Source organism: Labrus mixtus, chromosome 3 (assembly GCF_963584025.1).
Source record: "Labrus mixtus chromosome 3, fLabMix1.1, whole genome shotgun sequence".
In the NCBI taxonomy this organism is placed as follows: Eukaryota; Metazoa; Chordata; class Actinopteri; order Labriformes; family Labridae; genus Labrus; species Labrus mixtus.
This window is the reverse complement of record NC_083614.1, coordinates 3,389,021-3,404,758: the sequence shown is the minus strand read 5'-3', so window position 1 is coordinate 3,404,758 and position 15,738 is coordinate 3,389,021. Positions and strand designations below refer to the sequence as shown.

At 44.9% G+C, this 15,738-nt stretch overlaps 1 protein-coding gene across 3 annotated transcripts in view; it reads left to right on the top strand.

Annotated features, from left to right (window-relative positions):
- ddr2a (discoidin domain receptor tyrosine kinase 2a) overlaps positions 1-15,738 on the top strand; it is a 47,031-nt gene that overhangs the window by 25,247 nt on the left and 6,046 nt on the right. For all 3 annotated transcript variants that reach the window (XM_061034857.1, XM_061034858.1, XM_061034856.1), the window contains exons 3-9: positions 9,858-9,960; positions 10,744-10,975; positions 11,204-11,351; positions 12,177-12,279; positions 12,761-12,944; positions 13,020-13,260; positions 13,491-13,556. In XM_061034857.1, coding sequence (XP_060890840.1) covers positions 9,858-9,960; positions 10,744-10,975; positions 11,204-11,351; positions 12,177-12,279; positions 12,761-12,944; positions 13,020-13,260; positions 13,491-13,556 — 1,077 coding nt within the window. The remainder of the gene's footprint in view (positions 1-9,857; positions 9,961-10,743; positions 10,976-11,203; positions 11,352-12,176; positions 12,280-12,760; positions 12,945-13,019; positions 13,261-13,490; positions 13,557-15,738) is intronic.

Below are 15,738 nucleotides of genomic sequence, written 5' to 3'. Positions count from 1 at the left end.
CTGCATGCTGTTTCTGGCAGCTTCTCAAAGGGGTTTTGAGGCCAACAGGGTCGGACTCCCTTTTAACTTCCGCCTCGGCGCGAGTGAAAACAGCAACCCAAAAGCTATCACAAGTTCTTCCAAAGGCTCTTTCATCCGTAATCGAGGCTAAGTAGCGGTCATATCCTGTTAGGTGGAGTTATCGATGTATGTCCCAAACACGAGATCAACCCAACCTGGAAACACCCAGGAGGAAACACATGCAGTCAGAGAGCATGTTGGCTGTGTGTCACGCTCAGTCGGCCTACTGAGACTTAATGAATTGAAGATTTTCTGAATAACACAGTTAACTTAAAACGCCTCTTACCACTGAAGAGGGCGGGAGAAGAGAGAGCGGGTCAGGAGGACCACACAGGAGCGAGAGGAGGACAGAGCGGAGACAGACACAAATGAGGAGGGCCATGCAGGAAACAGAGGGCATATTACTCCTATTGACCGCACCGTGGGGGCGTGATAGCCTCAAACCAGACAGAGTGGCCACACACACACACACACACACACACACACACACACACACACACACACACACACACACACACACAGTGCCTAACGCTACACATGAGCTTGATACCAACACTGTTTGCTCTGGCAGAGACGCTGAATCTATCAAGCTTATTATTTCAATAGAGCAACCACAGTTTTAGTGAGAGGGGTGTGTAGTGGCCTACATGTGTGTGCGTGTATGCATGTGTTTGTGTGCAGTCTCTTCACATCCCCTCATCCAGAGCTGTCCTTCACATTCTTCTACTCCTCCGACAGAAGCGCAGAATTAAGGCGTTTCACTCTGAGTGCGTCTGGTCAATGTTTAATTTACAACGCCAACCAGCAGCACTGTGGTTGGTCTGAGAGAAGGGAGGGGAGCTGCACCGGGCGGCTGTGGTAAAGTCGTACATCTCCTTACTGAAAGGTCAGGGCTCAATACCCAGCTCCTGCAGCCACATGTCCGATGTGTCCTTTGGCAAGACACTTAACCCCAAGTTTCAGAATGGATGAGTTAATACTGATGGACTCTTTACTCAGCGGCCTCTACCATCAGTGTGTGAATGTGTATGAATGGATGAGTTAATACTAATGGACTCTTTACGCAGCAGCCTCTACCATCAGTGTGTGAATGTGTATGAATGGATGAATTAATACTGATGGACTCTTTACTCAGCAGCCTCTACCATCAGCGTGTGAATGTGTATGAATGGATGAGTTAATACTGATGGTCTCTTTACTCAGCAGCCTCTACCATCAGCGTGTGAATGTGTATGAATGGATGAGTTAATGCTGATGGACTCTGTACACAGCAGCCTCTACCATCAGTGTGTGAAAGCAGCCTCTATCATCAGTGTGTCAATGTGTATGAATGGATGAGTTAATACTGATGGACTCTTTACACAGCAGCCTCTACCATCAGTGTGTGAGTGTGTATGAATGGATGAGTTAATACTGATGGTCTCTTCACACAGAAGCCTCTACCATCAGTGTGTGAATGTGTATGAATGGATGTGTTAATAGTGATGGACTCTTTACTCAGCAGCCTCTACCATCAGCGTGTGAATGTGTATGAATGGATGAGTTAATACTGATGGACTCTTTACTCAGCAGCCTCTACCATCAGCGTGTGAATGTGTATGAATGGATGAGTTAATACTGATGGACTCTTTACTCAGCAGCCTCTTCCATCAGCGTGTGAATGTGCATGAATGGATGAGTTAATACTGATGGACTCTTTACTCAGCAGCCTCTACCATCAGCGTGTGAATGTGTATGAATGGATGAGTTAATACTGATGGACTCTTTACTCAGCAGCCTCTACCATCAGCGTGTGAATGTGTATGAATGGATTAATTAATGCTGATGGACTCTTTACACAGCAGCCTCTACCATCAGTGTGTGAATGTGTATGAATGGATGAATTAATACTGATGGACTCTTTACTCAGCAGCCTCTACCATCAGCGTGTGAATGTGTATGAATGGATGAGTTAATACTGATGGTCTTTTTCCTCAGCAGCCTCTACCATCAGCGTGTGAATGTGTATGAATGGATGAGTTAATGCTGATGGACTCTTTACACAGCAGCCTCTACCATCAGTGTGTGAAAGCAGCCTCTATCATCAGTGTGTGAATGTGTATGAATGGATGAGTTAATGCTGATGGACTCTTTACACAGCAGCCTCTACCATCAGTGTGTGAAAGCAGCCTCTATCATCAGTGTGTGAATGTGTATGAATGGATGAGTTAATACTGATGGACTCTTTACTCAGCAGCCTCTACCATCAGTGTGTGAATGTGTATGAATGGATGAGTTAATACTGATGGACTCTTTACTCAGCAGCCTCTACCATCAGTGTGTGAGTGTGTATGAATGGATGAATTAATACTGATGGTCTCTTTACTCAGCAGCCTCTACCATCAGTGTGTGAAAGCAGCCTCTATCATCAGTGTGTCAATGTGTATGAATTGATGAGTTAATACTGATGGACTCTTTACACAGCAGCTTCTACCATCAGTGTGTGAATGTGTATGAATGGATGAGTTAATACTGATGGACTCTTTACTCAGCAGCCTCTACCATCAGTGTGTGAATGTGTATGAATGGATGAGTTAATACTGATGGACTCTTTACTCAGCAGCCTCTACCATCAGTGTGTGAGTGTGTATGAATGGATGAATTAATACTGATGGTCTCTTTACTCAGCAGCCTCTACCATCAGTGTGTGAAAGCAGCCTCTTCCATCAGCGTGTGAATGTGCATGAATGGATGAATTAATACTGATGGACTCTTTACTCAGCAGCCTCTACCATCAGCGTGTGAATGTGTATGAATGGATGAGTTAATACTGATGGACTCTTTACTCAGCAGCCTCTACCATCCGTGTGTGAATGTGTATGAATGGATGAATTAATACTGATGGACTCTTTACTCAGCAGCCTCTACCATCAGCGTGTGAATGTGTATGAATGGATGAGTTAATACTGATGGACTCTTTACACAGCAGCCTCTACCATCAGTGTGTGAGTGTGTATGAATGGATGAGTTAATACTGATGGTCTCTTTACTCAGCAGCCTCTACCATCAGCGTGTGAATGTGTATGAATGGATTAATTAATGCTGATGGACTCTTTACACAGCAGCCTCTACCATCAGTGTGTGAATGTGTATGAATGGATGAATTAATACTGATGGACTCTTTACACTGCAGCCTCTACCATCAGCATGTGAATGTGTATGAATGGATGAGTTAATACTGATGGTCTCTTTACTCAGCAGCCTCTACCATCAGCGTGTGAATGTGTATGAATGGATGAGTTAATGCTGATGGACTCTTTATACAGCAGCCTCTACCATCAGTGTGTGAAAGCAGCCTCTATCATCAGTGTGTGAATGTGTATGAATGGATGAGTTAATGCTGATGGACTCTTTACACAGCAGCCTCTACCATCAGTGTGTGAAAGCAGCCTCTATCATCAGTGTGTGAATGTGTATGAATGGATGAGTTAATACTGATGGACTCTTTACTCAGCAGCCTCTACCATCAGTGTGTGAATGTGTATGAATGGATGAGTTAATACTGATGGACTCTTTACTCAGCAGCCTCTACCATCAGTGTTTGAATGTGTATGAATGGATGAGTTAATACTGATGGACTCTTTACTCAGCAGCCTCTACCATCAGTGTGTGAATGTGTATGAATGGATGAGTTAATACTGATGGTCTCTGTACTCAGCAGCCTCTACCGTCAGTGTGTGAATGTGTATGAATGGATGAGTTAATACTGATGGTCTCTGTACTCAGCAGCCTCTACCATCAGCGTGTGAATGTGTATGAATGGATGAGTTAATACTGATGGTCTCTTTACTCAGCAGCCTCTACCATCAGCGTGTGAATGTGTATGAATGGATGAGTTAATGCTGATGGTCTCTTTACACAGCAGCCTCTACCATCAGTGTGTGAAAGCAGCCTCTATCATCAGTGTGTGAATGTGTATGAATGGATGAGTTAATGCTGATGGACTCTTTACACAGCAGCCTCTACCATCAGTGTGTGAAAGCAGCCTCTATCATCAGTGTGTGAATGTGTATGAATGGATGAGTTAATACTGATGGACTCTTTACACAGCAGCCTCTACCATCAGTGTGTGAATGTGTATGAATGGATGAGTTAATACTGATGGACTCTTTACTCAGCAGCCTCTACCATCAGTGTTTGAATGTGTATGAATGGATGAGTTAATACTGATGGACTCTTTACTCAGCAGCCTCTACCATCAGTGTGTGAATGTGTATGAATGGATGAGTTCATACTGATGGTCTCTTTACTCAGCAGCCTCTACCATCAGTGTGTTAATGTGTATGAATGGATGAGTTAATGCTGATGGACTCTTTACACAGCAGCCTCTACCATCAGTGTGTGAAAGCAGCCTCTATCATCAGTATGTGAATGTGTATGAATGGATGAGTTAATACTGATGGACTCTTTACACAGCAGCCTCTACCATCAGTGTGTGAGTGTGTATGAATGGATGAGTTAATACTGATGGTCTCTTTACTCAGCAGCCTCTACCATCAGCGTGTGAATGTGTATGAATGGATTAATTAATGCTGATGGACTCTTTACACAGCAGCCTCTACCATCAGTGTGTGAATGTGTATGAATGGATGAATTAATACTGATGGACTCTTTACACTGCAGCCTCTACCATCAGCGTGTGAATGTGTATGAATGGATGAGTTAATACTGATGGTCTCTTTACTCAGCAGCCTCTACCATCAGCGTGTGAATGTGTATGAATGGATGAGTTAATGCTGATGGACTCTTTATACAGCAGCCTCTACCATCAGTGTGTGAAAGCAGCCTCTATCATCAGTGTGTGAATGTGTATGAATGGATGAGTTAATGCTGATGGACTCTTTACACAGCAGCCTCTACCATCAGTGTGTGAAAGCAGCCTCTATCATCAGTGTGTGAATGTGTATGAATGGATTAATTAATGCTGATGGACTCTTTACACAGCAGCCTCTACCATCAGTGTGTGAATGTGTATGAATGGATGAATTAATACTGATGGACTCTTTACTCAGCAGCCTCTACCTTCAGCGTGTGAATGTGTATGAATGGATGAGTTAATACTGATGGTCTCTTTACTCAGCAGCCTCTACCATCAGCGTGTGAATGTGTATGAATGGATTAATTAATGCTGATGGACTCTTTACACAGCAGCCTCTACCATCAGTGTGTGAATGTGTATGAATGGATAAATTAATAGTGATGGACTCTTTACACTGCAGCCTCTACCATCAGCGTGTGAATGTGTATGAATGGATGAGTTAATACTGATGGTCTCTTTACTCAGCAGCCTCTACCATCAGCGTGTGAATGTGTATGAATGGATGAGTTAATGCTGATGGACTCTTTACACAGCAGCCTCTACCATCAGTGTGTGAAAGCAGCCTCTATCATCAGTGTGTGAATGTGTATGAATGGATGAGTTAATGCTGATGGACTCTTTACACAGCAGCCTCTACCATCAGTGTGTGAAAGCAGCCTCTATCATCAGTGTGTGAATGTGTATGAATGGATGAGTTAATACTGATGGACTCTTTACTCAGCAGCCTCTACCATCAGTGTGTGAATGTGTATGAATGGATGAGTTAATACTGATGGACTCTTTACTCAGCAGCCTCTACCATCAGTGTTTGAATGTGTATGAATGGATGAGTTAATACTGATGGACTCTTTACTCAGCAGCCTCTACCATCAGTGTGTGAATGTGTATGAATGGATGAGTTAATACTGATGGTCTCTGTACTCAGCAGCCTCTACCGTCAGTGTGTGAATGTGTATAAATGGATGAGTTAATACTGATGGACTCTTTACACAGCAGCCTCTACCATCAGTGTGTGAATGTGTATGAATGGATGAGTTCATACTGATGGACTCTTTACACTGCAGCCTCTACCATCAGTGTGTGAATGTGTATGAATGGATGAATTAATACTGATGGACTCTTTACTCAGCAGCCTCTACCATCAGCGTGTGAATGTGTATGAATGGATGAGTTCATACTGATGGTCTCTTTACTCAGCAGCCTCTACCATCAGTGTGTTAATGTGTATGAATGGATGAGTTAATGCTGATGGACTCTTTACACAGCAGCCTCTACCATCAGTGTGTGAAAGCAGCCTTTATCATCAGTATGTGAATGTGTATGAATGGATGAGTTAATACTGATGGACTCTTTACACAGCAGCCTCTACCGTCAGTGTGTGAGTGTGTATGAATGGATGAGTTAATACTGATGGACTCTTTACTCAGCAGCCTCTACCATCAGTGTGTGAGTGTGTATGAATGGATGAGTTAATACTGATGGACTCTTTACTCAGCAGCCTCTTCCATCAGTGTGTGAATGTGTATGAATGGATGAGTTAATACTGATGGACTCTTTACACAGCAGCCTCTACCATCAGTGTGTGAATGTCTATGAATGGATGTGTTAATACTGATGGTCTCTTTACACAGAAGCCTCTACCATCAGTGTGTGAATGTGTATGAATGGATGAGTTAATAATGATGGACTCTTTACTCAGCAGCCTCTACCATCAGTGTTTGAATGTGTGTGAATGGATGAGTTAATACTGATGGACTCTTTAGTCAGCAGCCTCTACCATCAGTGTGTGAATGTGTATGAATGGATGAGTTAATACTGATGGACTCTTTACACAGCAGCCTCTACCATCAGTGTGTGAATGTGTATGAATGGATGAGTTCATACTGATGGACTCTTTACACTGCAGCCTCTACCATCAGTGTGTGAATGTGTATGAATGGATGAATTAATACTGATGGACTCTTTACTCAGCAGCCTCTACCATCAGCGTGTGAATGTGTATGAATGGATGAGTTCATACTGATGGTCTCTTTACTCAGCAGCCTCTACCATCAGTGTGTTAATGTGTATGAATGGATGAGTTAATGCTGATGGACTCTTTACACAGCAGCCTCTACCATCAGTGTGTGAAAGCAGCCTCTATCATCAGTATGTGAATGTGTATGAATGGATGAGTTAATACTGATGGACTCTTTACACAGCAGCCTCTACCATCAGTGTGTGAGTGTGTATGAATGGATGAGTTAATACTGATGGTCTCTTTACTCAGCAGCCTCTACCATCAGCGTGTGAATGTGTATGAATGGATTAATTAATGCTGATGGACTCTTTACACAGCAGCCTCTACCATCAGTGTGTGAATGTGTATGAATGGATGAATTAATACTGATGGACTCTTTACACTGCAGCCTCTACCATCAGCGTGTGAATGTGTATGAATGGATGAGTTAATACTGATGGTCTCTTTACTCAGCAGCCTCTACCATCAGCGTGTGAATGTGTATGAATGGATGAGTTAATGCTGATGGACTCTTTATACAGCAGCCTCTACCATCAGTGTGTGAAAGCAGCCTCTATCATCAGTGTGTGAATGTGTATGAATGGATGAGTTAATGCTGATGGACTCTTTACACAGCAGCCTCTACCATCAGTGTGTGAAAGCAGCCTCTATCATCAGTGTGTGAATGTGTATGAATGGATGAGTTAATACTGATGGACTCTTTACTCAGCAGCCTCTACCATCAGTGTGTGAATGTGTATGAATGGATGAGTTAATACTGATGGACTCTTTACTCAGCAGCCTCTACCATCAGTGTTTGAATGTGTATGAATGGATGAGTTAATACTGATGGACTCTTTACTCAGCAGCCTCTACCATCAGTGTGTGAATGTGTATGAATGGATGAGTTAATACTGATGGACTCTTTACACAACAGCCTCTACCATCAGTGTGTGAATGTGTATGAATGGATGAGTTCATACTGATGGACTCTTTACACTGCAGCCTCTACCATCAGTGTGTGAATGTGTATGAATGGATGAATTAATACTGATGGACTCTTTACTCAGCAGCCTCTACCATCAGCGTGTGAATGTGTATGAATGGATGAGTTCATACTGATGGTCTCTTTACTCAGCAGCCTCTACCATCAGTGTGTTAATGTGTATGAATGGATGAGTTAATGCTGATGGACTCTTTACACAGCAGCCTCTACCATCAGTGTGTGAAAGCAGCCTCTATCATCAGTATGTGAATGTGTATGAATGGATGAGTTAATACTGATGGACTCTTTACACAGCAGCCTCTACCATCAGTGTGTGAGTGTGTATGAATGGATGAGTTAATACCGATGGACTCTTTACTCAGCAGCCTCTACCATCAGTGTGTGAGTGTGTATGAATGGATGAGTTAATACTGATGGACTCTTTACTCAGCAGCCTCTTCCATCAGTGTGTGAATGTGTATGAATGGATGAGTTAATACTGATGGACTCTTTACACAGCAGCCTCTACCATCAGTGTGTGAATGTCTATGAATGGATGTGTTAATACTGATGGTCTCTTTACACAGAAGCCTTTACCATCAGTGTGTGAATGTGTATGAATGGATGAGTTAATACTGATGGACTCTTTACTCAGCAGCCTCTACCATCAGTGTTTGAATGTGTATGAATGGATGAGTTAATACTGATGGACTCTTTACTCAGCAGCCTCTACCATCAGTGTGTGAATGTGTATGAATGGATGAGTTAATACTGATGGTCTCTGTACTCAGCAGCCTCTACCGTCAGTGTGTGAATTTGTATGAATGGATGAGTTAATACTGATGGACTCTTTACACAGCAGCCTCTACCATCAGTGTGTGAATGTGTATGAATGGATGAGTTCATACTGATGGACTCTTTACACTGCAGCCTCTACCATCAGTGTGTGAATGTGTATGAATGGATGAATTAATACTGATGGACTCTTTACTCAGCAGCCTCTACCATCAGCGTGTGAATGTGTATGAATGGATGAGTTAATACTGATGGTCTCTTTACTTAGCAGCCTCTACCATCAGCGTGTGAATGTGTATGAATGGATGAGTTAATGCTGATGGACTCTTTACACAGCAGCCTCTACCATCAGTGTGTGAAAGCAGCCTCTATCATCAGTATGTGAATGTGTATGAATGGATGAGTTAATACTGATGGACTCTTTACACAGCAGCCTCTACCATCAGTGTGTGAGTGTGTATGAATGGATGAGTTAATACTGATGGACTCTTTACTCAGCAGCCTCTACCATCAGTGTGTGAGTGTGTATGAATGGATGAGTTAATACTGATGGACTCTTTACACAGCAGCCTCTTCCATCAGTGTGTGAATGTGTATGAATGGATGTGTTAATACTGATGGACTCTTTACACAGCAGCCTCTACCATCAGTGTGTGAATGTCTATGAATGGATGTGTTAATACTGATGGTCTCTTTACACAGAAGCCTCTACCATCAGTGTGTGAATGTGTATGAATGGATGAGTTAATACTGATGGACTCTTTACTCAGCAGTCTCTACCATCAGTGTGTGAATGTGTATGAATGGATGAGTTCATAATGATGACAGCAGTACGTTTCTGTTGGAAACATTGTCAGCAGTAACTCTCTCGTATGTATGAAGTCTAACATTATTGTGGTTCTGTACTGTATGTTTTGGACTTTATTTGATGAATATTAGGGACTGGTTTATATTTCATGTTGACTCAGCACTTCTAATAGAAGCTGCTAAGAGCATCAGTTAAGCATCATTGTTCTCCGAGGCCGCTCCATTCAGCACCTCTTTCCGTTTTAACCTCGGCAAAACCAATCACCCTTCAGGCACAAATAAAGTTGAGTTATCTTTTGACCTTCATGCTGGTTTCTTCTCGTCTTCTTATGAAACATGTCGTCCCGTCTCAGGTGTGTGTCGGTATCCTCTGGGCATGTCAGGAGGTCAGATACAGGACGAGGACATCTCCGCCTCCAGCCAGTGGTCTGAATCCACAGCTGCTAGATATGGCAGGTAGGTTATACACACACACACACTCACATGCACACACACACACACACACACACACACATGCACACACACACACACACACACACACACACACACACACACACACACACACACACACACACACACACACACACACACACACACACACGTGTGTGCATATGTGTGTGTGTGTGTGTCCTGCCAGCCCCTCACCCAAAATTACTTTACTACACAGATGAATTTACAACGCAGGCTGTCACTTTGGTGTTTGCATAACAGGCTGACATCCACCACCGCACTCACTTTTACTTTCCTCTCACCTTTTCATCTCCATCCTGTCCTAATTTTCCTTCTCCCTTGTCCTTTCCCTTTCCTGCTTTAATTCTTATAAGAAAATCCACCTTCTGTTTTTTTTACCTACTTTACCTTTCTCTCTCTCTCTCTCTCTCCCTCTCTCTCTCTCTCTCCCTCCCTCTCTCTCTCTGTCTCCCCCTCTGTCTCTCTCTGTCTCCCCCTCTGTCTCTCTCTCTCTCTCTCCCTCTCTCTCCCCTCTCCCCCCTCACTCTCTCCCCCCCTCTCTCTCTGTCTACCCCTCTGTCTCTCTCTCTCTCTCTCCCTCTCTCTCCCCTCTCCCCCCTCACTCTCTCCCCCCTCTCTCTCTGTCTACCCCTCTGTCTCTCTCTCTCTCTCTCCCTCTCTCTCCCCTCTCCCCCCTCACTCTCTCTCTCTGTCTACCCCTCTGTCTCTCTCTCTCTCTCCTCCCCCCTCACTCTCTCCACCCCCCCCCCCCCCCCCTGTCTCCTCCAGGTTGGATTTTGAGGAAGGGGACGGCGCTTGGTGTCCAGAGATAACGGTGGAGCCGGACAGTCTGAAGGAGTTTCTGCAGATTGACCTGCGCTCGCTCCACTTCATCACTCTTGTTGGCACGCAGGGCCGTCACGCAGGGGGCATCGGCAACGAGTTTGCCCAGATGTACAAGATCAAATACAGCCGTGATGGAAGCCGCTGGATCTCGTGGAGGAACAGGCAGGGCAAGCAGGTAAGTCAACCTCCACAAGATGAAGAAACAGATCGCTAATAAACTGCTGATTCTCATTGTCCTGGATGATGCCCTCTCAGCTGTTTATCGACCATAAAGAGATATCGCTGTCTATTCATTCTTATTATCTAAAAATGATATCGGAAGGCCATGACTTTGTTATCATGCTGGTTGTAAATCAAAGTTGAACTTACTCACAGGGTCAGGGTGCGTTTGTTTTACCTGCAGGTGATTGAAGGAAACAGAAACGCCTACGACATTGTACTGAAGGACCTGGAACCGCCGATCATCGCGCGCTTCGTTCGCTTCATGCCGGTCACTGACCACTCCATGAACGTCTGCATGAGAGTGGAGCTCTACGGCTGTGAGTGGCTGGGTAAGAGATGGCTGGGGGGGGGGGGGGGGGGGGGGGGGGAGTGAGGAAGTGGAGCACAGCGGAGCCAAAGAACCAATGAAGATGAAAACAAAACAAAGATCAGCTGATGATTTGAACAAAGGGAATCATGTACGCAACACTGACTTTATATTTAATATTAATTTGTGCTCATAGTCTCAAATTTAACTTTTACACACATGCCGTTTTTGCACTTTGGGCCCTCAGTCAATTCAAACTTTATTTATAAAGCACCTTTCAAGCCAGGGATAAAGGGGAGGGAGTCACACAGGGAGGCTAGCAAAAACAAAACATGGTCCATCCATATCTGATGATACAACGCCAACAAAGCAGCAGGAGCAACTTGGGGTTAAGTGTCTTGCCCAAGGACACATCGGACATAAATGGACTTGAGCTTGTATAGTTATTTTCTAGTCTTCTGACTCCTCAAAGCGCTTTTACACTGTATTTCACACCTACACATTCACACACTGATGGTAGTGATCACTATGGTCCATCAGAAGTAACTAATCCCATTCATACACCACCACTGAAGCAGGGGGATTCAGGGTTAAGTGTCTTGCCCAAGGACACATCGGACATGTCGCTGCAGGAGCTGGGGATCGAACCCTTGACCCACAGCCACCCACTAACGCACTTTGAGTAGTCAGAAGACTAGAAAATAAATAAACAAGCTCAAGTCCATTTAGCATTTTTGTAGCTTTAGTAATCTTAAAATGTCTACCACAAGTTAAGCTCTGTGCACAGCATGTGTTTGGGAGTGATTGAGTGATTAAATAAACAGGATCACGTTCTTTCCTTTTGCAGACGGTCTTGTTTCATATAACGCTCCAGCAGGAGAACAGATGAATCTGCCCTCTCACCCTGTTTACGTTAACGACTCTGTCTATGACGGCGCCGTCATCCACAGGTTTGTCTGGTTTACTGTGATCCCCTCTTCTCCTTTCTGTTGCACACACACAAACACACTGCGTCATCATTGTTCTCCTCCTTTTGTCAGTCATTGTTGTTGCCTGTATGGTCGCCACGGTGACAGCAAAGAGACAGAGCTTATGAGTGGGCTGTGGTGGTTTTACTGTTAGGCAACAGCTCATGGGAGCGACTGAGTCAATCCTGCTAAAAAGTGGAGTTAACCAATCAGAGTGTTGACAGCAGTGTTTGGATTATGGCATTGTGAATAATGTACTCCATGACACACTCGTGCTTCCTTCTCTGTCTTGGAAACAGAGGGAAAAGAAAATTACCTTTATTACAGTCAGATGGCCAGAAGTAGAAGTGAGATGTTGGTTTTATAATGCTGCCACCTAGTGGTCAAAGTTCATACTGTAAAAAACCTTTAAATGGAAGAGCATAAGGAAGACGTCCTCTGCCTCTTTTTTTTTGTTTCTCAGCATGACAGAAGGCCTGGGCCAGCTGACTGACGGAGTGTGTGGTCTGGATGATTTCACACACAGTCATGTCTACAACGTGTGGCCGGGGTACGACTATGTGGGCTGGAACAACGAGAGCTTCCCAAATGGTTTTGTTGAAATCATGTTCGAGTTTGACCGCACGAGGAACTTTACCACCATGAAGGTAAGGCTGAAAAAACAAATATATTATCTCATCACTACAGACAGCATCCCAACGTTCCCCTTTATCCCCATCCAGGTCCACTGCAACAACATGTTCTCCAGGCACGTCAAGGCCTTCCGTCAGGTCACATGTTATTTCCGCTCTGAGTCCGACTGGGAGGCCACGCCCCTTTCCTTCAGCCCCGTGGTGGATGAGAAGAATCCCAGCGCCCGCTTTGTCACCGTCAACCTAGCCAATCAAATGGCCAGTGCTATCAAGTGCCAGTTCTACTTTGCTGACGCCTGGATGTTGTTCAGCGAGATCACCTTTCAGTCAGGTATAGGCTCTGGGTTTAGTTTGTAACTCCAGTGAGATGTTTAACAGATTTATAAAGTTTTAAAGGTTTATTGACTTCTGCAGATATCTGGATGTGTTGTTCTGTGTTTCATTAAGAGATTGAGGGGCTGCAAAGTTATATTTCTTTTGACTTACACCAAAACGTTTATGCTAAAGAAGGTTTTTCCAAATGAGCAGTTCTAATCATCTCTGTGACCTCTGACCTTTCAGACACAGCCATGTACAACACAACACTGGCTCCGCCCAAGACGGGTCTCCCACCAAACATACCACCAGGTCAGTGAGGAACAGCACGCACACACAAACACACACACACACACACACACACACACACACACACACACACACACACACACACAAACACACACACACACACACACAGACTGACACACAAACACACACACACACACACACACACACACACAGACACACACACACACACACACACACACACACACACACACACACACACACACACACACACACACAGACACACAGACACACACACACACACACACACACACATACACACACACACACACACACACAGACTGACACACAAACACACACACACACACACACACACACACACACACACACATAGACACACACACACACACACACACACACACACACACACAAACACACACACACACACACACACAGACTGACACACAAACACACACACACACACACAGGGCTCAGGGTTAAAGTGCTGCAGGATTTCACATGATTATGAGGTAATGATGTAAACTGTGATTTGCACATGTTGCCCTGAGTTTCCACACACAAACCTCTTTGCAGGATTTTGTCCTGTGAATTTTCAAAAGGTTGTTTCTGCAGCGTGCTGTTAAGGATGACCTCGTCTGACACCTGCAGCAGGGGCGCTGTGCATATACAATTACTGAAGAGAAACAAAAATCAATTCCTCATCACGGTGTCCTTGGCTTTTGAAGGTCCAGGATTTATTTCAGTCCGTTTCATTACCAGGGGAAAACTCCTTACAGGAGCTTTGGAAAATTAACAACATGCCAACATGCAGATGAACATATGCAATGATGTGATGTCATCAGAAAACAAAATACAAATCTTTCTGCAGCAAGACAGTTTGAAAACATGACCACTAAATGATGATACGTGTGTGAACGCGAAACAATGAAGCAGGTCGAAGGAGGATTAAGAGGATTTTAAACCCCAGATGGACTCAGTAAGAGGGTCAGGTCCGACTCAGTAAGAGGGTCAGGAGTGACTCAGTAAGAGGGTCAGGACGGACTCAGTAAGAGGGTCAGGTCCGACTCAGTTAGAGGGTCAGGTCCGACTCAGTTAGAGTGTCAGGACCGACTCAGTAAGAGGGTCAGGACTGACTCAGTAAGAGGGTCAGGACTGACTCAGTTAGAGGGTCAGGACTGACTCAGTAAGAAGGTCAGGACTGACTCAGTTACAGGGTCAGGACTGACTCAGTAAGAAGGTCAGGACCGACTCAGTTAGAGGGTCAGGACCGACTCAATAAGAGGGTCAGGACCGACTCAGTTAGAGGGTCAGGAGGACTGACTCAGTTAGAGGGTCAGGACTGACTCAGTAAGAAGGTCAGGACCGACTCAGTTAGAGGGTCAGGACCGACTCAATAAGAGGGTCAGGACCGACTCAGTTAGAGGGTCAGGACTGACTCAGTTAGAGGGTCAGGAGGACTGACTCAGTTAGAGGGTCAGGAGGACTGACTCAGTAAGAGGGTCAGGAGGACTGACTCAGTTAGAGGGTCAGGACCGACTCAGTAAGAGGGTCAGGAGGACTGACTCAGTTAGAGGGTCAGGAGGACTGACTCAGTTAGAGGGTCAGGAGGACTGACTCAGTAAGAGGGTCAGGAGGACCGACTCAGTTAGAGGGTCAGGACCGACTCAGTAAGAGGGTCAGGAGGACTGACTCAGTTAGAGGGTCAGGAGGACTGACTCAGTAAGAGGGTCAGGAGGACTGACTCAGTTAGAGGGTCAGGAGGACTGACTCAGTAAGAGGGTCAGGAGGACTGACTCAGTTAGAGGGTCAGGACTGACTCAGTTAGAGGGTCAGGACTGACTCAGTTAGAAGGTCAGGACTGACTCAGTTAGAAGGTCAGGACTGACTCAGTAAGAGGGTCAGGAGGACCGACTCAGTAAGAGGGTCAGGACTGACTCAGTTAGAAGGTCAGGACCGACTCAGTTAGAGGGTCAGGACCGACTCAGTAAGAGGGTCAGGACTGACTCAGTAAGAGGGTCAGGACCGACTCAGTTAGAGGGTCAGGACTGACTCAGTTAGAAGGTCAGGACTGACTCAGTTAGAGGGTCAGGAGGACTGACTCAGTTAGAGGGTCAGGAGGACTGACTCAGTTAGAGGGTCAGGAGGACTGACTCAGTTAGAGGGTCAGGAGGACTGACTCAGTTAGAGGGTCAGGAGGACTGACTCAGTTAGAGGGTCAGGACTGACT